At 43.8% G+C, this 23268-nt stretch overlaps 1 protein-coding gene across 3 annotated transcripts in view; it reads right to left on the bottom strand.

The window, feature by feature from the left end:
* Positions 1 to 23268, bottom strand: part of LOC132826805 (receptor expression-enhancing protein 1-like) — an 85762-nt gene that overhangs the window by 42574 nt on the left and 19920 nt on the right. For all 3 annotated transcript variants that reach the window (XM_060843151.1, XM_060843231.1, XM_060843081.1), the window contains exons 2-3: positions 9846 to 9918; positions 1073 to 1149 (exon numbers count right to left, since the gene is read on the bottom strand). In XM_060843151.1, coding sequence (XP_060699134.1) covers positions 1073 to 1149; positions 9846 to 9918 — 150 coding nt within the window. The remainder of the gene's footprint in view (positions 1 to 1072; positions 1150 to 9845; positions 9919 to 23268) is intronic.

Raw genomic sequence — 23268 nt, 5'->3', positions numbered from 1 at the left:
AGGCAGCATCTCAGGAATAGAGACTTCGACGTTTCGAGCATAAGCCCTTCATCATTCAGCATGGAAAAAGACCCTTCAGTCCAAGCAATTCTGCCAACCATGTTCCCAAAACTAGGCGAGTCCCACCTGCCAGCGTTTGGCCCATATCCCTCCAAATCTTTCCTATTCATGTACTTATCCAAATGTCTTTTAAATGTTGTAACTGTACCTGCATCCACCACTTCCTCTGGCAGTTCATGCCACCCATGAACTTTCTCTGTGTAAAAGAGTTGCCCCTCACGTCCTTTTTAAATCTTTCTCCTCTCACTTTAAAATATGGCCCCTGGTTTGAACTTGCCCACCCTAGGGATAAAACCTTTCTCATTCACCTTATCTTTGCCCCTTATGATTTTATAAATCTCAACCTCCTACACCCCAGTGAAAGCAGTTCTAGCCTTTCCAGGCTGTTTTTTATAACTCAAACCGTCCATTCCCAGCAACATCCTTGTAATTTTTTTCAAACCCTCTCCAATTTAATAATATCCTTTCTATAGCAGGCTGATCCAAACTGTACACAGTACTTCAGAAGAGGCTTCGCCAATGGCCAGTACAACTTCAACATGACGCCTCAACTCTGGACATTAATTACCCCTTAATCACAAAGATAGATTATCTGGTCATTATCACATTCCTATACTTTTCCCGCAATACAACAGTGGCTTCAATTGAACAATAAATCACTGGATAGATTTTGCAAATTCCTGTGGTCATCAGAGGTGCTATCTAAATGCAACTTTTACTTTTCTTCTTCAGTCGGGCTGCACTAGTTGTTGAAGCTTTCGAGCCAGGAACCCTGCTGTCCATTAGTATTTTGGCCACTGCTGTAAAAGCTGACTGAATCCTTACATTATGAGGTTGAATTTATTTTGTAAAACAAAATACACCCTCTATTGGACACAACAAAAATCAGATCTAGTGCTGAAATGGTTTTATTAGGGCATCATAAGCAGTGCAGAGGTTAATAAATTCCACCATTGGTACATGACATGATTCTATAATTTGTGTTGGACTACAACAGTAAAACAACACTTACCAGGAAAGAAACAGATCTGTGAAGGTTTCTGCTGTGGTGAACAATGCAAATATGATCCAGTACATCATCCATTTTACCTGGTTCGATAAGAGAAATAAAAAAAACATTATTTGATAAAGCTACATTTTGCCAAATAAAAACAAAAATAGAACTTGTGCCACAAACTATTCTCAACATTGGTAAGTCAGGTACCCATGACTTTTCTTACTGCATTTAAGCAAAATGGAGCCACTGAAATAGCCACCCTTTATTACCCAACCCTAATAGGTCTTGAGAGGTTAGTATGAACCACACCAGTCTATTTTGCAAGGTTACTCACAGACAGCAGTTGAGGCAACAGTTCCAGGATTTTCGCGCACTAGTAGTGAGAGAATAATGATATAATTCGGATTCAGGGTGTTCACATGGAGGGAACATGCAGGTGGTGATGGCTCCCTGCAGCTTCTGTTCTTGTCCTTGTAGATGATAGAGTTTATAGGTTTGAGAGGCTAACGTGCTTAGCGTAAAATTGATTGGAAAATGGTGACAGGATCAAACAGAAACAGCATGAATTAATGAAAGAAAAATTGTGCTTGACAATTCTACTGGAATATTTCCAGGATGTAACTGGTAGAGTTGATAAGGGGGTCCAGTGGATTTAATTTATTGGACTTTCTGAAGGCTTTTGGTAAGATCCCCAAATAAAAATTAGCACATAAAATTACAGGATTTAGGTAGTGTACTAACATGGATGGAGTACTGGTTAGCACACAGGAAACAAAGAGGAGGAAGAAATGGGTTTTCTTCCAATAGCAAGCAATGACTAGTGTGAAAGTGCAGGGATCAGTGTTTGGGTCCCTGTTCTTCACAATATATATTAATGATTTAGATGAAGGAACTCAATGTAATGTCTCCATGCTTTTTGATGACACAAAGCTGGGTGGGCGGGTAAGGCATGAGGAGGATGCAGAGATGGCAAATGAGGTATAATATGAATAAATGTAAGATAGAATCATAGAATCATGATAGTGTGTGGAAACAAGCCATTCAGCTCAACAAGTCCACACTGACCCTCCGAAGGGCATCCCACCCAGACCCATCCCCCTACCCTATCCCTGTAATCCTGCATTTCTCATGGCCAATGCACCTCATCTACACATTCCTGAACACTGTGGGCAATTTAGCATGGTCAATCTACCTAACCTGCACATCTTTGGACTATGGGAGTAAACCATGCACCTGGAGGAAAACCACGTTGACACGGGGAGAACATGTAAACTCCACACGGACAGTCACCCGAGGTTGGAATCAAACCTAGGTACCTGGTGCTGATGAGGAAGCAGTGCTGACTACTGAGCCACCGTCCAAATCACTTTGGTAGCAAAGCCCAGAAGGCAAATTATTATGTGAAAGGCTATTGATTGGGAAATGAGAAGGTACAGTGAGTCCTGGGTGTCCTTGTACACCAGTAAGCTTGCAGGGGCAGCAGGCAGTGAAGAAGGCCAATGGTATGTTATTTCATGTAAATATAGTCATAGAGTCATACTGCATGGAAACCAGACCCTTTGGTGGGCCATCTCACCTTAGGAGCCGATTTTGGTTCCTTCATACATCCTGCACCAATGGCATAATTCACAATACAGCTCCTTCTGCTTTAATGTGATAGCTGTGTTCCTTTGCAACCTTGTGCTATAGAAAATTGCGCTATGGATAACTGCTATGGTGAATTGCGCTGTACAAGATCGCTAATAGAAAATCGCTACACCCATTCAGGAGAAAGTTTGCGTTATCCAAACAACGCCCACAATTCGTCAATCGTGTTATAGCCAATTTGCACTGACAAATCGCACGTTATAACAGAACAACCTTTATTCTTTAACTACGGCAATATAGGAGCATAGAACTGCTTCAGCACAGAAAAAGGCCATTTGGTCAGAGCTCCTACACTGACTATCCAGAGGACCAATTTATCTAGTGCTACTCCCCAACCTTCTGTCCTTATCTGGGGCATATTCATCATTTTCAGATTATTGTCCAATTCCTTCTAAAGTATCTACACCAGATCTGAACCATTTACTGTGTGAACGAGTCTCTTTTCATTTCTTTATTGCTCCTTTGGCCAATTTCCTTAAATGCGTGCCCTCTAAATTTTTGACCTTCCACCAATTCTTATGCTCTTCTAAACTGTTTTTCCCTATCTACTCCATCTAGGATTTGGAACACTTCAATCAAATCTGCTCTCAACTTCCATTTCTGTGAGGGAACAGTCACAACTTCTCCAAACTATCTATGTAACTGAAGTCCCTCTGTCCTGAAACCTTCTCATAAATTTTTCTGCACTTTTTTTCCTAATTCCTTCACATCTTTCCGAAATCTAACCAAGAACGGGACATAATTCTCCAGTTGAGGCTGAGTCAGTGTTCCATACTAGTCTAGTATGACTCTCTTGTCTTTGTATGTCATTCCAACTACAAAATGCCTTCGCAACTTGCTATGGCTTCTTCGACAACACCTTCCAAAATCTGCGATATGTCTATGAGCAAAGGAGTAGCAGATGCATGGGAAGAGCATCTCATATAGGTTCCCCTTCAAGCCGCAAACTATCCTCAGTAAGAACAATAATATCATTCCTTCAATGATGCTGAGTCAATGATGCTGGAACTGTCTTTGTAATAACATTGTGGGGATACCAAAGCACCTGGACTGCAGCAATTCAAGAAGACAACTTACCATCCATCCTCTCAAAGGCAACTAGGGAAGAGCATTAAGTGCTGGCCTTGCCAAAAAATTCTTAAATCCCATAAACTAATTCAAAAATTTCACTATTCAAAGTTTAAATTTCATGTCAGGATTCCACCAAGATGATATCCTTACCTTGACAATTCATTGTCTTGCTAATTTGCAGCTAAGGATTCTCCAGATTACTGCTAGAAGGGATGCATAGCTAAGCCATGGGAGGAATAGTTATGTAAGGTGAGTTGGAAGCAGAAACTTGCTTCAGAGCACTTTAATATTGCACCTGGTACCTCCTGCCCTTCACAACCCCCACCTTATCCTAGTAAGTATCTCAACTGCTGCCTTATGTTCGTGTGTTCGAGTCTGCCTCTGTTCCTGCAGGTGAAATAGTCTTTAGTGAAGCCCTCACAGATGCCAAAATTTGTAGGCTTTCAGCCAAGAACATCTCAGCATTCAGTTCAGAGGAAAGAGCAGTTCAATGTTTGTCCTGCTTATAGCACAGGAGCTGCAGGATATAGAAATGCTAAGGAAACACAGAGTAAAGATTTGTAATTGCACAAAGATACATTACACAATGTTAGAGTGTTAAATTTCTGTTTTATTTGGAGCGCATAAATATTATTTGTTTCCACTAGAACACAGAACATGCAACATAGAACAGTACAGCACAGGAATGGGCCCTTTGGCCCATGATGTCGTGCTGAACATGATGCCAAATTAAACTGATCCCTTCTGTCTGCCTTTGGTCCATATCCCTCCATTCCTTGCATATTCGTGTGTTTATCCAAAAGCCTCTTAAACACCCCTACTGTATATGCCTCTACCACCACTCTTGGCAAAGCATTCCAGACTCCTACCAACTTTGTGTAAAAAAACTTGTCCCTCACATCACAATCCAGGAAGATACAATGAGTCTGACATCGGTGGTTGACAACTATTGGAGAGAATTCTTAGGGATAGAACTTATACACATTCGGAAAAGCATGGCCTAATTAGGGACAGTCAGCATGGCTTTGAGCAGGGCAGGTCATGTCTTACTAATCAGATTGAATTTTTCGAGAACATGATGAAGATGATCAATGAGGGTAGAGCAGTTGTTGTTTGCATGGATTTTAGTAAGGCTTTCGACCAAGTCCCTCATGGTAGGCTCATCCAGAAGATTAAGATGCATGGCTTCCATAGTGACTTGGCCACGTGGATTCAGAACTAGTTTGTCCATAGAAGACAGAGGGTAGTGGTGGAAAGGTGATTTTCTAGATGGAGATCTGTGACTAATGGTGCTCCACAGGGATATATACTGGGACCTCTGCTGACTTGCATGAAAATCTAGATAGGTGGGTTAGTGAGTTTACAGATGATTCAGAGATCGGTGGAGATGTGGATAGTGTAGAAGGATACCAAGGGATATAGATCAGTTGCAGATATAGGCGGAGAAATGACAGATGGAGTTAAATCCGCTAAGTGTGGGGTGCTGCACTTTGGGAGATCAACTATTTAGGAAAAGTTAATGGCAGGACCCTGAACAACATTGCTTTACAAAAGGATCTTGGGTTTCAAGTCCATAGTTCCCTGAAAGTGGTCACATAAGTAGATAGGATGGTAAAGACAGCCTAAGGCATGCTTGCCTTTATTGGTTGAAGAATTGAGTACAAGAGTCAGGATGTCATGCTTTATAAGATTTTCATTGGTTCAGTCTTAGAATATTGTGTTCAATTCTGTTTGCCACATTAAAGGAAGGATGTGGAAGCTTTGGAGAGGGTGCAGAAGAGGTCCAGAATTCTCACAATCTACTCTGTCTGTCTATCCCACATAATTTTGTATAAGTAAAAAATGAGGTCTGCAGATGCTGGAGATCACAGCTGCAAATGTGTTGCTGGTCAAAGCACAGCAGGTTAGGTCCTGATGAAGGGCTTATGCTCGAAACGTCGAATTCTCTATTCCTGAGATGCTGCCTAACCTGCTGTGCTTTGACCAGCAACACATTTGCAGCACATAATTTTGTATCTCTCATTCAGACCACCACCAACACCTCCCCCTCCCCCTCTCCCACCCCAGCCTCCTCTATACCAAGGAAAACAAACCCTATCCAGTCTCTCCACATAACTGAAACTTTCCATCCCAGGCAACATCCTGATGAATCTCCTCTGCATTCTCTCTACTGCAATTATGTCTTCCAATAGTGTGGTGACCAGAACAGCACAGTATTCCATCTGTGGCTTGGCCAATGTTTTATAAAGCTGTAACAAGACTTCCTTGCTCGTATATTCTATATCCTAGGTAATGAAGGCAATTATATTGTCTGCCTTCTTCACCACCCTGTCTACCTGTGCTGTCATCTTCAGGGACCTATGGAATTGTACACCAAGGGTGCTTTGTTCTTCAATACTCCCTAGGGATGTACCATTCATTGTGTATCTCCTTCCCCTATTAGACCTCCCAAAGTGTATCACCTCATACTTATCGGGTTTAAATTCCATCCGCCATTGCTCTCCCGATTTACCAGCTGATCAATATCAGACCATAACCTGAGACCATCTTCCACATGAACAATTTACTTTTCATGTCACCTGCAAACTTATAAATTATTCCTTCTACATTCACATCCAAATTATTAATGTACACAACAAACAGCAAAGGTCCCAGCACCAATCCCTGTGATACACTGCTGGTCACAGGCTCCAATTACAAAAACATGCCTCCACTGTCGCCCCTGCCTCACATTTGTAAGCCAATTTTGGATCCGGTTTGCCAACTTCCCTTGGATCCCATGGACTCTTATCTTTTGGACCAAACGTCCATGTGGGACCTTGTCAAAGGCCTTGCTGAAGTACATGTAAACCATATCAAGTGCACTACCTTCATCAATATATTTCAAACAACTCAATTAAATTAGAAAGAATCTCCCTTCAACAAATCTGTGCTAACTATCCCTGATCAATCTTGTACTTCCTAAGTTTTGATTAATCCTGTCCCTCAGCATTTTGTCCAATAATTTCCCTACCACTGACATTTGACTAACTGGTCTGTAATTATCTGGTTTATCTCTGCTTCCCTTCTTGTACAAAAGAACAACATTAGCTATCCTCCAATTATGTGCCACTAAATAACTGCGGCCAATGAATTTTTAACTATCTCCTCCAGGACCCCAGCAATCTCTTCTTTTGCCTCTCATAGCATCGTGGGACATATATCATTCAGCCCTGGGATTTATAGAGTCATATGGATGTACAGCATGGAAACAGCCCTTCGGTCCAACACACCCACGCCAACCAGATATCTTAAATTACGCTAGTCTCATTTGCAAATATTTGGCCCATGTCCCTCTAAACCTTTCCTAATCATATACCCATCTGGATGCCTTTTAATATTGCAATTGTACCAGCCTCCACCATTTCCTCTGGCAGCTCATTCCATACATGCACCACCCTCTGTGGGAAAAAGTTGCCCCTTAGGTCCCTTTTAAATCTTTCCCCTCTCACCCTAAAAGTATGCCTGCTAGTTCTGGACACCACCTCCCCCCACACACAGGGAAAAGACCTTGAATGTTTACCCTATCCGTGCCCCTCATGATTTTATAAACCCCTGTAAAAGTCCCTCCTCAGCCTCCAACACTCCAGGGAAAAACAGCTCCAGCCTATTCAGCCTCTCCCTATAGCTCAAAACCTTAGGTAAATATAATCTCCCCTTTAAAAATCCATGCCTCTTCCTAACCAACTCACCTTTCTTTTCCATGGAACTACTAATTGGATGCCAAATGATTGTCTCTAGAAGCTTCCCAATCCTGAATTTAAATCGATTGGTCTGTACTTATTGGGCTTATCCCACCAATCTTTCTTTGAACAAGTCCGTAATCTGCACCTTCCTTCCTTGGCTTGCTCCTAATCTGACACCCCTGCTGTAAACTGGCTAAAACATTTCATACCTCCTCCTTATTAATGATAAGGTGCACTAGAACCTCACTATCCCAACTGAAATTCCTAGTTACAATGTCTTTCGCCACTGGGAATACGGATGAGAAGTATCCACCTAGGACCTCGCCCACATCCTGTGACTCCGTGCACAGGCTGCCCCTCCTCTCTTGCTGCTCCTGACAGCCTTCCTCCACAGGTCAATTACCCCACCGAAAGGACAATTCTTCCTCAATGACTCCAGGTTTTAGCCTCGATGGTCAAAGCAGTATTCCATTTCTCTTTTGAATGTTGTGAAACCTCAAGGCAAAGGGTCTCTTTCTCTCTCTCTCTCTCTCTCTCTCTCACATCACTTCATCTGACATACCCAATTCTGGTGACAGTCATCACTGGAACCACCAGCTGATTTGTCAACTTGAACATGTGTAGGTTCGGTGGATTGGCCATGCTAAATTGTCCAAAGTGTTCAGGGACATGCAGGCTAGGTGGATGAGCCATGGGCAATGCTGGGTTACAGGGATTGGATGGGAGTTGGGTGTGGATGGAATTCACTTCGAAGCATCGGTGCGGAATCGATGGGCCGAACAGCCTGCTTCCATCCTGTAGGGATTCTATGATGATGAACTTCTTTTAGCCCAGGATTAAAGAGGCCAGTTATAGGACTAACACTGTCAATTCAGTTGAGGTGAGTGAGTGAACCTGGTCAGTGCAAGGCAGTGCCAAAACTAAAACACTCAGTTACCCCTCCAACCACCAGTTTTGAAAAACTTTGAGAAACAAGGCAGTCACTTAGGATGATTTCCAGCATCTGCAGTACTCACTTTTGCCTGTGCTGGTTAGTTGTTAGCTCAGCTCATTCGTCATAGGATTTCTCTCTTACAGTCTATTTTTCCCCTAAAATTTGTGCATTATGAAACCCTGTCTGTGGCATCTTCTGTCAAACTGATGCAGCCACCGTTCATTGGTGCTGGTGCATGGCGGCACAGAGGTGATGCCACTACTTTCTTCTATTTCACAATGATCAATGCTTAGGTTCGTTGTGTCGAGCTCGCAAGTATATTTGAAGTGGTCTTTGAGCATCCTCCTGATTATTAAAACCCAAGCTTAGCACAATCAAACCTGCATTATCTGATAATTGCTCAGTTGTACAGAACTTATATGTTGCGAAGTCAAAGCTTTTTGATCAGCATTCATCAGGACAGAAACTCAACTAAAGACAACTTTAGTAAGAGAACAATTTGAACAGCATGAGAAAACAGTGCTGATCGAACTGCTTGATTGAATCAATCAGCAAAACTCTAAGATGATTAGAAAAGGAATTAGGATGGGGGGTATGGGCTGTGTAAGTAGAACATTTTCCTGCAGCAAATTGTGGGTCTGAATTTGATGGTCAGTGGCAAAACATCTCCGATGCTTAGAGATCTAACACATTCTTATGATATGTTCTCTTTCCCTGATGGTCACTTACGTCAGGAAAGAAAACATTTGCAAGATAAGGGCAAAGGTCTGGTTTGGATTTTTTTTACACACAGTGGGTCAAATGGCCCCCTTCCGTGCTGCTTGTTTTCTTAATGTTAGTGATGTGAATGGAAAAAATACAGCAACAAATTATGCAAAATGAAATTAGATTAAATTTACAATGCACAGGTAATTATCAAGTGCTTTGTCAGGGTTTCAATACTGGCAGAAGGAATAAAACCCAGTAATGGTGATCATGAAACTGCCAGATTTTATAAGGACCCACAGGTTCACTAGTGATCCTTTAGGAAAATAAAGATAGTCCCAGGACTTGTCTGATTGTCAATGGTTGAGGACAGCTCATAGGTGAGCCTTAATAAAAGATCTTATATATAGAATATAATAAAGTCATATCTCACATAACATGAGGTGATTAGTTACATGTTATATCGATTAGTTAGCTATAACTAGTTACGACTATTTGGAGCTAGAGCTGACCCATCTGTGTCCACTGGGATCTCACGCTGAAGTGCCTCTCTCTATTCTCTAGAACCCAATACAACTTCAACACAAACTCCTTCAAAACCATTACCTTTTGCACAATACCCACATCAAATCAACTCATATCAAAACAAATATTGGCATCTACTGTGGGAATTATCATTGCTGCAAGACAAACAATAATAACTTACATATTCTTTGACATTCTTTGTTTTCACAGCCTTGTAAGATGAATACGCTGGATAAAGTGTGCCAAAAATCAGCCTGGAAAAGGAAACTTCAGTTAGGATCATCTACATAATGCATCTCAAAAGTAACTTCGGATTGAAGGCAACCACAAAAAGTGCAGCCACCACTTAGCAACATTTTGAACATTTTTTTTAAAAAAGGCATTTTGGTATCAGTACTCTTTATATTGTTTTAAGTCAGATGGATGCATGAAAATTATAGATCATTGTGTTTAAGTCTTTGAATAAGTTTTTATCACCGCAAGTAATTTCTGTTTGCCTGTTATGTGCACAGTCTCCAGACAGTGATACATAAGAACTAGGAGAAGGAGTAGGCAATTTAGCCCCTCAAACCTCCTCTGCCATTTAATACAATCATGGCTGATCTCATCTCAACTTGAACTCCATTTTCCTTTCTGCTCTCCATAACCCTTACATTACTAATTAGAAATCTGTCTATCTCCTTCTTGAATTTACTCAATGTCCCAGCTTCCTCTGCATTCTGAGGTAGTGAATTCCACAGATTCATGACCCTTTGGGAGAAGTAATTCCTCCTCAGCTCTTTTAAAACATCGTTAGCGGCTTCACAGGAGTTTTACTGAATAAAACTTTGTAAGTAAAATTAGTTTTAAGATATACTATAATGGAGAGGTTTTATGGAACTAATTCCAGAGCTAAGGTACCAGTCAGCTGAATGTTTGGCTGCCAGTGGAGGAATGCAGAGATGAGAGAGGGTTGAAAAGCTGGAAGCAGTTACACAGATTGCAAAGGGTTGAGGCTATGCAACAATTTAAGATGAAAGTCCTAGAGAACTTCAGCTCAGTAGTATGCACAGGGCTAGCTTAATGTGTAGATGTATTGTGTAACAGGACTAGTAAACTGAAGTGGGAAGCACGGTTAATTATACCCCGAACACTAGCAAAACTATAACCCTAACACTCAAACAAAAACAAAATACCGTGGATGCTGAAAATCTGAAATAAAAACAGAAAGTCCTGGAGAAACTCAGCAGGTCTGGCAGACTCTTTGGAGAGACAAACAGTTAATGTTTCAAGTCCACTATAACTCTTCACTTCAAAAAATTAAATCTCTCTCTCTCTCTCTCTCCCCCTCCTCCCCCACAACAGATGCTGTCAGACCTGCTGAGTATCTCCAGCACTTTCTGTTTTATTCCTAACATGAGGAACAATGGATTCTAGGTGTCAGCCATGACTCACATTAGTCTTTTGGCCTTTGAGGCAGAGATCTGAATTTTCAGCATGAAGATGGGTAACGGGTTTGTTTTCAAATCATAATCCTGCCTCAGGTAAAAACTTATTAGTCAAGATTTTCGTTGTTGATTAAAACCATCTAAGAGTTTACTAGGCATGAACACGGATTCCCTGGTCAATTGAGGTCCATACACAGGTCTTCAGCTTTAGAGGAGCAGTAAAGATATTTGTTAGACCTTAGCTGGCGTACTGTGTACAGTTGTTGGTGCCACATATGGTAAAGATGAGAGACATTGGTGAGAATGAACAGGTGATTTACAAAAGTGACTCTCGTGATGAGGAACTTCAGTTATAAGGATAAGAACATAAGAAATAGGAGCAGGAGTAGGCCATCTGCCCCATTGAGTCTGCTCTGTAAATAGATTATAGAGGTTCAGAGCGTTCTTGTCAAAAGAAGAAGGCTAAGAGAAGATCTAAAATAAGTTTCCACAGTCATAAGGTGGCTTGATAGAGCAGTTGGGAGAAACTGTTCTTGCTTTTAGAAGGATCAAGATTTAAAATGATTTGTAAAGGAAACAAATGTAATGCTAGAATAAACTTTTTCACACGGTGAGTGGTTCAGGTTTGGTTTGCACTGCCTGAAAGTGCTGCAGAGGCAGGGTTCCACTCAGGAATTCAAGAGGGTATTTAAATAGAAACACCATGCAAGGATAAAGGGAAAGGCAGGAGGATGGCACTAAGTCATGATGTTCATATGAACAGCTAGTCCAGACAAATACGGACCAAATGGCTAGCTTCTGTGCCATAACATTGCTGTGATTCTGAGCACCATTACAGGGTAATTCAATGTGAAGGCCCACCAACATGGAGGTTTGCTTCCAGCCAACTTCTTAAAAACTTTAATTTAGAAAAGAAAGAAAATGTCAATAAAGTCGTGATCAGGAGGGGCATGGAACAACTCTATGAGATTGTTTTTGACTGAAAGCCCACCCAGTGTTTCAACTTGTACATTGTTTTATTTTCTGGGCAAGAAAAAGTCTGGAGAAAACTAATCTGGCTTTATGTTGTGGTTCTGTTCGCCGAGCTGGGACTTTGTGTTGCAGACGTTTCGTCCCCTGTCTAGGTGACATCCTCAGTGCTTGGGAGCCTCCTGTGAAGTGCTTCTGTGATCTTTCCTCCGGCATTTGTAGTGGTTTGAATCTGCCGCTTCTGGTTGTCGGTTCCAGCTGTCTGTTGCAGTGGTCGGTATATTGGGTCCAGGTCGATGTGCCTAATTGATTGAATCTGTGGATGAGTGCCATGTCTTAGGAATTCCCTGGCTGTTCTCTGTTTGGCTTGTCCTATAGTAGTAGTGTTGTCCCAGTCGAATTCATGTTGCTTGTCATCTGCGTGTGTGGCTACTAAGGATAGCTGGTCATGTCGTTTTGTGGCTAGTTGGTGTTTATGGATGCAGATCATTAGCTGTCTTCCTGTTTGTCCTATGTAGTGTTTTGTGCAGTCCTTGCATGGGAGTTTGTATACTAGGTTGGTTTTGCTCATGCTGGGTATCGGGTCCTTTGTCCTGGTGAGTTGTTGTCTGAGAGTGGCTGTTGGTAGTAGTCTGGTTGTCAGTTCGGAAATGTTCTTGATGTATGGTAGTGTGGCTAGTCCTTTGAGTTTCGTAGTTCAACCACCCTAACACACACAAAGGAAGTTGCATCAAGACACTATTCAAAAGGGCCACAACACACTGCAGCATACCAGAACTGCAAAAAGAGGAAGAAGAACACCTATACAATGTATTCGCCAAAAACGGATACCCCCCGCAGTTTCATCAACAGATGCCTAAGGGAAAGACAACGGAACGAGGACATGCTGCAACCCAAAGGACTAGCCACACTACCATACATCAAGAGCATTTCCAAATTGACAGCCAGACTACTGCGACCACTAGGACTCATAACAGCACACAAACCAACAGCCACTCTCAGACAATAACTCACCGGGATGAAGGACCCGATACCCAGCATGAGCAAAACCAACGTAGTGTACAAAATCTCATGCAAGGACTGCACAAAACACTACATAGGACAAACAGGAAGACAGCTAATGATCTGCATCCATGAACACCAACTAGCCACGAAACGACACGACCTGCTATCCTTAGTAGCCATACACGCAGATGATAAGCAACAAGAATTCGACTGGGACAACACTACTATTATAGGACAAGCCAAACAGAGAACAGCCAGGGAATTCCTAGAGGCATGGCACTCATCCACAGATTCAATCAATAAGCACGTCGACCTGGACCCAATATGCCGGCCACTGCAATGGACAGCTGGAACTGACAACTGGAAACGGCAGATTCAAACCACTACAAATGCCGGAGGAAAGATCACAGAAGCGCTTCACTGGCGGCTCCCAAGCACTGAGGATGTCAACTAGACAGGGGACGAAATGTCTGCAACACAAGTTCCCAGCTCGGCGAACAGAACCACAACAACGAGCACCCGAGCTACAAATCTTCTCCCAAACTTTGAATCTGGCTTTAACTTTAGGTTGTATGGGAACCCATGATTCACTAAAAGTAATTTCACTTAATGTAGTGATCCTCAGGAACAGAAACACAACATTAAATAAGGATTATGCTGTTATTTGAGCACACAGGGTAGAAAAGGGGGCCTATTGGACAACAGTGTTCACCTTTGAGTTTCACAGATATGATCATCATCAGCAAAGTACACTTCTGCAAATCCCCTCTGCCTTGAGTCACAACAATCCTGTTGATGTCATTTTCCAACGTTCCTTTTCAAGCAACTAATCAATAACAGTTTGGCTTACAGTTTGGGTACTTCTGGAATAACATCCACCTCTTCAGGATTTCTAAGCTATTCACACAGCTTTCTAGGATTTAGATTTTTTTAACCAGCTTGCAGAATTCCTCTTTCCTGATGAACAGAAAAAAACTAACATTTTCCCGAGTGATTTGCTTCTTCTCACAAGAATTCTCTGCGTTCATCTTTCTGTCTCTGACTCCATTCCCTCTGCCTATATCTGTGCATTGATCAACTTTACCCTCTAGCTACCTGTGCATGTAGCTCTCCTTCATATCAGCAGCTATCATTTGTGTTAAGCCATACAGCATCCATATACAGTCACAGAGTCCTAGAAATGTACAGCACGGAAACAGGCTTCTTAACAGTGGTTAGCACTGCTGCCTCACAGCGCCAGAGACCCAGGTTCATTTCCCACCTCAGGCGACTGACTGTGTGGAGTTTGCACGTTCTCCCATGTCTGCGTGGGTTTCCTCCGGGTGCTCCGGTTTCCTCCCACAGTCCAAAGATGTGCGGGTCAGGTGAATTCGCCATGCTAAATTGCCCATAGTGTTAGGTAAGGGGCAAATGTAGGGGTATGGGTGGGTTGCGCTTCGCCGGGTCGGTGTGGACTTGTTGGGCCGAAGGGCCTAATTCCACACTGTAGTAATCTAAAAAAAACATTCTTCCTGTTGGTATTGCTTTCAGGTCATGGGTCACCCTTACATGGATTTTTGTAATTAACGTAACCTCCTGAAAGTCACGATCAACCATTCTTAGAAGCAATTAATGATTTTGCAGATCTTTTAAATGAATTACATAGAACATAGAACATAGAAGGATACAGCGCAGTACAGGCCCTTCGGCCCTCGATGTTGCGCCGACCGAATCCTACCTAACCTATACTAGCCCAATAACTTCCAAATGCCTATCCAATGCCCGCTTAAATGACCATAAAGAAGGAGAGTTCACCACTGATACGGGCAGGGCATTCCATGAACTCACAACCCGCTGTGTGAAGAATCTACCCCTAACATCTGTCCTATACCTACCACCCCTTAATTTAAAGCTATGTCCCCTAGTAACACCTGACTCCATTAGCGGTAAAAGGTTCTTAGTATCTACCCTATCTAAACCCCTAATCATCTTATACACTTCTATCAGATCTCCCCTAAACCTTCTCTTCTCCAATGAGAACAGCCCCAAGTGCCTCAGCCTTTCCTCATAAGATTTTCCTACCATTCCAGGCAACATCCTGGTAAACCTCCTCTGCACTCGTTCTAAAGCTTCCACATCCTTCCTATAGTATGGCGACCAAAACTGCACACAATACTCCAGATGAGGCCTCACCAGAGTCTTATACAACTGCAACATGACCTCAGGACTCCGGAACTCAATTCCTCTGCCAATAAAGCCCAGTACACCATATGCCTTCCTCACAGCACTATTTACCCGGGTGGCAACTTTCAGAGATCTGTGTACATGGACACCAAGATCCCTCTGCTCATCCACACTACCAAGTAGCCTACCATTAGCCCAGTAATCCATCATCTTGTTATTCCTACCAAAGTGAACGACTTCGCACTTAGCTACATTGAATTCCATTTGCCACATTTCCGCCCAGCTCTGCAACTTATCTATATAAATTATCGGTTTTCAGGTCACCGAACCCAAAACGTTAACCTCTGATTTCTCTCCATAGATGCTATTACACCTGCTGAGCTTTTTCAGCAATTTCTGGTTTTGGTTCTGGTTTAAAGCATCTGCAGTTCTTTTGGTTTTTATAATTTTTTCTTGTTGTACTGCTTCTGAGCTAAATGTTGTCAGAGCTGCTGATGTATAGATCAATCTTTTTTTTCTTCCCAGACCTTGTACAATTCAACCAGAGGGTAGTGCCCAGTCTTAGGATACAGCAAAGCTGAAGAATGAAGCAAAGTCTGAGACTGGAGTGTGGTCTGAGAGGGGGGAACCATAGCCTGAGGATATCATATGACCACAAGATGATCATTAAATTTGAAGCCATATTAACAGGACCAGAATGGTGCCCAGTCTACCTTAGATTAGCCTGGAAGGTGAATGTGTCTAAAAACTTTGAAGAACAGGTGAAGCTAGCTTTCTCATGTTGACTTTTTTAAAAAAATTAATTATAGGATGTGGGTGTCATGGACAGGCCAGCATTTGTAGCCCAGAGGGCAGTTAAGAGTCAACCACATTTCTGGGTCTGCAGTCATATGTAGACCAGACCTGGTAAGAATGGCAGATTTCCTTCTCTAAAGGACATTAGTGAACCAGATGGATTTTTCCCGACAATCAGCAATGGTTTTAATTAACTTCAGTTGATGGGACTCGAACCCATCTCCCGGAACACTATCTTAGGTCTCTGGTTTACTAGCCCAGTGACAGCACAACTATGCCACAGGCTCCACTCCAAAACACTGATATGTTACAATAAATTCATAAGTGGTATTCTCCATTAACAGAATGTTGCTGTCAAGCCAAAAAGACAGTTCACCTACTGCATGAATGAGCAATGTAATCTATGAGTTCCAGTGCCAGCATGATACCAAATACATAGGCCATATGTCTGAATGATGGGTAGACCGTATCAAAAAACATGTCCTGTTGACCATTCACAGTGGGTAACATGCCGATCATGGTAAACCAGTCCTTGTTTGCATGCCCCATTAGATTCATTGTGCTTTTGGACATTATTTATTAAATAATCCAGACTATGCTAAGGTTTTTAATTGATTATCACTGTAATGCATTTGTGGATTTTAGAAACTACTTATACTAATATACAGGGTAATATCTACGCAAAAGGTACTTGGACATATGTTCACCTTTACATAAAAACGGATCATGGAGACTGCCATTCACTGGATCATGACAACACCTTGATTTATCAGCATCTGCTTTCCTGGTCTGAGTATGAAAATTGACGATTAACTGTTTTCATGTCTCCTTTTAGCAACGTTTAAGTTCTTTACTACTGAGCAATTATTTACAGTGCAAGGTCTGATTTGTTAAATTTAAATCACGCAATCGGAACAAAAGATAATTTCTTTACTGCTATTTCAAAGTGGTGAACTTTGAGTGGAAAACAACATCCCGGTAAAGGTATATGTCAGTTAGCACACTGCTTATGAACTATATTTATAGTTGCTATTTCTGTGACTAAAATTACACATGAGAAATGTTGCCAGTTATTTCATAATGCCATTTATCTGGATATTCAATCTCCCTTCGTGAAGATGCTAAGGGATGGCATTGGACACGATATGGGAAAGGAGTCTGGAGGAATCAGACAACATTTCATTTCAATAAGCCACCTTGCTCTCATGCTAACATTTCTGTCCTGGGCTTGCTGCAACGTTCCAAAGACGAGCAACACAAGCTTGAGGAACAACACCTTTTTAGAACTTTACAGCCTCAAAGTCACATTATTGAATTTCACAACTATGTAATCTAACTGTATGATGTCTGCCTGTCCTTCATTATTCTTACATCACCAGCCCCCCAAACCCCCACTTCACCATCACCCAATAGCTTTGAGTTGTTTGTGTCTTGTTTACTTTGCTTCCAGTTGAGAGAACCCATTTCCACCCATCCACACCTTAATTTACACCCATTTCACATCACTATTTCAACCCTATCAGCAACCCCTTTGTCTCTTGCACCGGGCCTCCATATCACCTGTTCCCCTCACTTCTACTCCTTCTCTATCAAAAATATAAAAAACACCACTTTTCAATCCCTTTCAGTTCTGAGGAAGAGTCATTTTGACTTGATACCCTACCTCCGTTTCTTACTCCACAGATGCTGTCAGACCCACTGAGTTTCTCTCGCATTTCCTGTGTTTACCCTAATGTTGAATTTTGTCTCAATGAATGGATCTGAGTAAAACCATAGTGTTTTGTTACGTGTTTTTCAAAATTCACTTGTGGGATATGGGCATCACAGGCTGGCCAGCATTTATTGCCCTTCTCTAGCTGTCCTTGAACTGAGTGCCTTGCTATTATAGAGGGCAGTTGAGAGTCATCCACATTGTTGTGGGTCTGGAGTACCATGTAGGCCAGACCAAGTGAGAATGGCAGATTTCCTTCCCTGTAGGACATTAGTGAACTGGATGAGTCTTTTTTCCCAACAGTCAACAATGGTCATCAGTGGATTCTTAATTCCAGACTTTTTAAAATTCCACCATCTGCCACGATGGGATTCAAACCTGGGGTCCTAGAACATTAGCTGAGTTTCCCGATTAATAATGTAACAATAATACCACTAGGCCAATGCCTCCTCTGTTGAAACGGACAAAACAGAGTTATACCCCATGAAACTTTCTGCGCCCGAGACCCGGGTTCAATTCCCGACTCAGGCGACTGAGTGTGCGGAGTTTGCACGTTCTCCCCGTGTCTGCGTGGGTTTCCTCCGGGTGCTCCGGTTTCCTCCCACAGTCCAAAGATGTGCGGGCCAGGTGAATTGGCCATGCTAAATTGCCCGTAGTGTTAGGTAAGGGGTATATGTAGGGGTATGGGTGGGTTGCGCTTCGGCGGGTCGGTGTGGACTTGTTGGGCCGAAGGGCCTATTTCCACACTGTAAGTAATCTAATCTATCTAATTTATTTAGACCATAAGATGCAGGAGCAGCAGAAGGCCTCTCAACCCATTGATTCTGCTCCGCCATTCAATAAGACCATGGCTGATCTGATAATCCTCAACTGCACGTTCCTGTTTTTTTCCTTATATGCACTGATTCCCTGACTGATTAAAATTTGTCTATCTCAGCCTTGAATACATAATACTCAAAATCTCTTTACACTACCTTAGAGCTTCTGCTACCTTCCAGCTCTTGCTTCCAAATCATTACATCATTCTCATTATGTTTCTGATGTTAATCCCATTACATTCTCCCTGCACAGTAAATCCTTCTTTGGAGTATTATGTCTAATTTTGATCTACCCATCCAACAAAATATAATGCGATTTCAGAGAAGAAAAGTGACAACCAATTCTCAACCCATAGAACACAAAACATTACAGCGCAGTACAGGCCTTCGGCCTTCATTGTGCCGATCTGTGAAATCAATATGAAGCCTATTTAAACTACTCTATTCCATTTTCAACCATATGTCTATCCAATGATCATTTAAATGCTCTTAACATTGGCAAGTCTACTGCTGTTCCAGACAGGCTGCTTCACACCCCTACTCATCTCTGAATAAAGAAGCTACCTCTTACATCTGTCCTATATCTATCACCCCTCAGTTTAAAGCTATGACCCCCTCGTGCTAACCATCACTATCTGAGAAAAAAGGCTCTCCCTGTCCACCCTGTCTAACCCCCTGATTATCTTATATGTCTCATTTAAGTCACCCCCTACCTTCTCCTCTCGAACGGAAACAACTTCAAGTCTCTTAGCCTTTCCTCATAAAACCTTTGCTCCTTACCAGGCAACATCCTAGTAAATCTCATCTGAACCCTTTCCAAAGCTTCCACATGCTTCCTATAATGCAGTGACCAGAACGGTATGCAATACTCCCAAGTGCGATGCATCAGAGTTTTGTACAGCTGCAACATGACCTTGTGGCTCTGAAACTCAATCCTTCTCCCAATAAAAGCTAACACACAGTATGCCTTTTAAACAACCCTTAAAAATGTGTTGCTGGAAAAGCGCAGCAGGTCAGGCAGCATCAAAGGAGAAGGAGAATCGACTTTTCGGGTATAAGCCCTTATTCAGAAAGTCCTGAAGAAGGGCTTATGCCCAAAATGTCGATTCTCCTTCTCCTTTGATGCTGCCTGACCTGCTGCGCTTTTCCAGCAACACATTTTTGAGCTCTGATCCCCAGCATCTGCAGTCCTCACTTTCTCCTTTTTAACAACCCTATCAACCCGGTGACAACTTTCATGGATCTATTTACACAGATACCGAGATCCCTCTGCTCATCTACACTACCAAGAACCTTACTATTAACCCAGTACTCTTTATTCTTGCTGCTCCTTCCAAAGTGAATCACCTCACACTTTTCTGCATTAAAATCCATTTGCCACCTCTCAGCCCATTTCTGCAGCTTTTCTGTGTCCCTCTGTAACCCACAACATCCTTCAACAGTATTCAAAACTCTACCAACCTTAATGTCATCTGCGAATTTACTAACCCATCCTTCTATGCCCTCATCCAAGTCATTTACAAAAATGACAAACAGCAGTGGCCCCAAAACAGATCCTTGTGGTACACCATTAGCAACTGAGCTCCAGGATGAACATTTCCCATCAACCGAGTAAAAAATGAGGTCTGCAGATGCTGGAGATCACAGCTGCAAATGTGTTGCTGGTCAAAGCACAGCAGGTTAGGCAGCATCTCAGGAATAGAGAATTCGACGTTTCGAGCATAAGCCCTTCATCAGGAATAAGAGAGAGAGAGCCAAGCCGGCTGAGATAAAAGGTAGGGAGGAGGGACTAGGGGGAGGGGCGATGGAGGTGGGATAGGTGGAAGGAGGTCAAGGTGAGGGTGATAGGCCGGAGTGGGGTGGGGGCGGAGAGGTCAGGAAGAGGATTGCAGGTTAGGAGGGCGGTGCTGAGTTGAGGGAACCGACTGAGACAAGGTGGGGGGAGGGGAAATGAGGAAGCTGGAGAAATCTGAATTCATACCTTGTGGTTGGAGGGTTCCCAGGCGGAAGATGAGGCGCTCCTCCTCCAGCCGTCGTGTAGTTGTGTTCTGCCGGTGGAGGAGTCCAAGGACCTGCATGTCCTCGGTGGAGTGGGAGGGGGAGTTAAAGTGTTGAGCCACGGGGTGATTGGGTTGGTTGGTTCGGGCGGCCCAGAGGTGTTCTCTGAAGCGTTCCGCAAGTAAGCGGCCTGTCTCACCAATATAGAGGAGGCCACATCGGGTGCAGCGGATGCAATAGATGATGTGTGTGGAGGTACAGGTGAACTTGTGGCGGATATGGAAGGATCCCTTGGGGCCTTGGAGGGAAGTGAGTGTGGAGGTGTGGGCGCAAGTTTTACATTTCCTGCGGTTGCAGGGGAAGGTGCCGGGGGTGGAGGTTGGGTTGGTGGGGGGTGTGGATCTGACGAGGGAGTCACGAAGGGAGTGGTCCTTGCGGAACGCTGATAGGGGAGGGGAGGGAAATATATCCTTGGTGGTGGGGTCCGTTTGGAGGTGGCGGAAATGGCGGCGGATAATACGTTGTATGCGCAGGTTGGTGGGGTGGTAGGTGAGAACCAGTGGGGTTCTGTCTTGGTGGCGGTTGGAGGAGCGGGGCTCAAGGGCGGAGGAGCGGGAAGTGGAGGAGATGCGGTGGAGGGCATCGTCGATCACGTCTGGGGGGAATCTGCGGTCCTTGAAGAAGGAGGCCATCTGGGTTGTGCGGTGTTGGAATTGGTCCTCCTGGGAGCAGATGCGGCGGAGACGAAGGAATTGGGAATATGGGATGGCGTTTTTACAGGGGGCAGGGTGGGAGGAGGTGTAGTCCAGGTAGCTGTGGGAGTCAGTCGGTTTATAATAGATGTCTGTGTTGAGTCGGTCGCCCGAGATAGAAATGGAAAGGTCTAGGAAGGGGAGGGAGGAGTCTGAGACAGTCCAGGTGAATTTCAGGTCGGGATGGAAGGTGTTAGTAAAGTTGATGAACTGTTCAACCTCCTCGTGGGAGCACGAGGCAGCGCCGATACAGTCATCGATGTAGCGGAGGAAAAGGTGGGGGGTGGTGCCAGTGTAGTTGCGGAAGATGGACTGTTCCACATATCCTACGAAGAGGCAGGCATAGCTGGGGCCCATGCGGGTGCCCATGGCAACTCCTTTAGTTTGGAGGAAGTGGGAGGATTGAAAAGAGAAGTTATTCAGGGTGAGGACCAGTTCAGTCAGTCGAAGGAGGGTGTCAGTGGAAGGGTACTGGTTAGTGCGGCGGGAAAGGAAGAAGCGGAGGGCTTTGAGTCCTTCGTGATGGGGGATGGAGGTGTACAGGGACTGGATGTCCATAGTGAAAATAAGGCATTGGGGACCGGGGAAGCGAAAATCCTGGAGGAGGTGGAGGGCGTGGGTGGTGTCCCGAACGTAGGTGGGGAGTTCTTGGACTAAAGGGGACAGGACCGTGTCGAGGTATTGGGAGATGAGTTCGGTGGGGCAGGAGCAGGCTGAGACAATGGGTCGGCCGGGGCAGGCAGGTTTGTGGATTTTGGGCAGGAGGTAGAAACGGGCGGTGCGGGGTTGTGGGACTATGAGGTTGGAGGCGGTGGATGGGAGATCCCCTGAGGTGATGAGGTCCTGGATGGTCTGGGAGATGATGGTTTGGTGGTGGGAGGTGGGGTCGTGGTCAAGGGGGCGATAAGAGGAGGCGTCCGCGAGCTGGCGTTTGGCTTCAGCGGTGTACAGGTCAGTGCGCCAAACTACCACCGCGCCTCCCTTGTCTGCGGGTTTGATGGTGAGGTTGGGATTGGAGCGGAGGGAGTGGAGGGCTGCACGTTCTGAGGGTGAGAGGTTGGAGTGGGTGAGAGGGGTGGACAGGTTGAGTCGGTTGATGTCACGGCGGCAGTTGGCTATAAAGAGGTCGAGGGCGGGTAGGAGGCCTGCACGGGGTGTCCAGGTGGATGGGGTGTGTTGGAGGCGGGAGAAGGGGTCGTCAGAGGGTGGGCGGGAGTCTTGGTTGTGAAAGTAGGCACGGAGGCGAAGGCGGCGGAAGAATTGTTCAATATCTCGCCGCGTGTTGAACTCATTAATCCGAGGGCGTAGGGGAACGAAGGTGAGGCCACGGAGGCGAAGGCGGCGGAAGAATTGTTCAATATCTCGCCGCGTGTTGAACTCATTAATCCGTTCAATATCTCGCCGCGTGTTGAACTCATTAATCCGTTCAATATCTCGCCGCGTGTTGAACTCATTAATCCGTTCAATATCTCGCCGCGTGTTGAACTCATTAATCCGTTCAATATCTCCCATCAACCACCATCCTCTGTCTTCTTTCAGCTAGCAAATTTCTGATCCAAACCACTAAATCACCCTCAATCCCATGCCTCCATATTTTATGCAACAGCCTTCCGTGGGGCCCTTATCAAATGCCTTACTGAAATCCCCATACACCACATCAACTGATTTACCTTCATCCACCTGTTCGGTCACCTTTTCAATTAACTCAATAAGGTTTGTGAGACATGACTTACCCTTCATAAGACAGTGTTGACTATCTCTAATCAACTTATTTCTTTCTAGATGATTAGAATTCCTATCTCTTATAATCTTTTCCAACACTTTACCTACAACCGAAGTAAGACTCATGGGTCTATAATTACCAGGGTTGTCTCTACTCTGCTTTCTTGAATAAGGGCTCAACATTTGCTATCCTCCAATCATCTGGCACTATTCCTGTAGACAATAACGACATAAAGATCAAAAC

This window comes from Hemiscyllium ocellatum, chromosome 1 (genome assembly GCF_020745735.1).
Source record: "Hemiscyllium ocellatum isolate sHemOce1 chromosome 1, sHemOce1.pat.X.cur, whole genome shotgun sequence".
Lineage (NCBI taxonomy): Eukaryota > Metazoa > Chordata > Chondrichthyes > Orectolobiformes > Hemiscylliidae > Hemiscyllium > Hemiscyllium ocellatum.
This window is presented reverse-complemented; position numbering and strand designations above follow the sequence as displayed.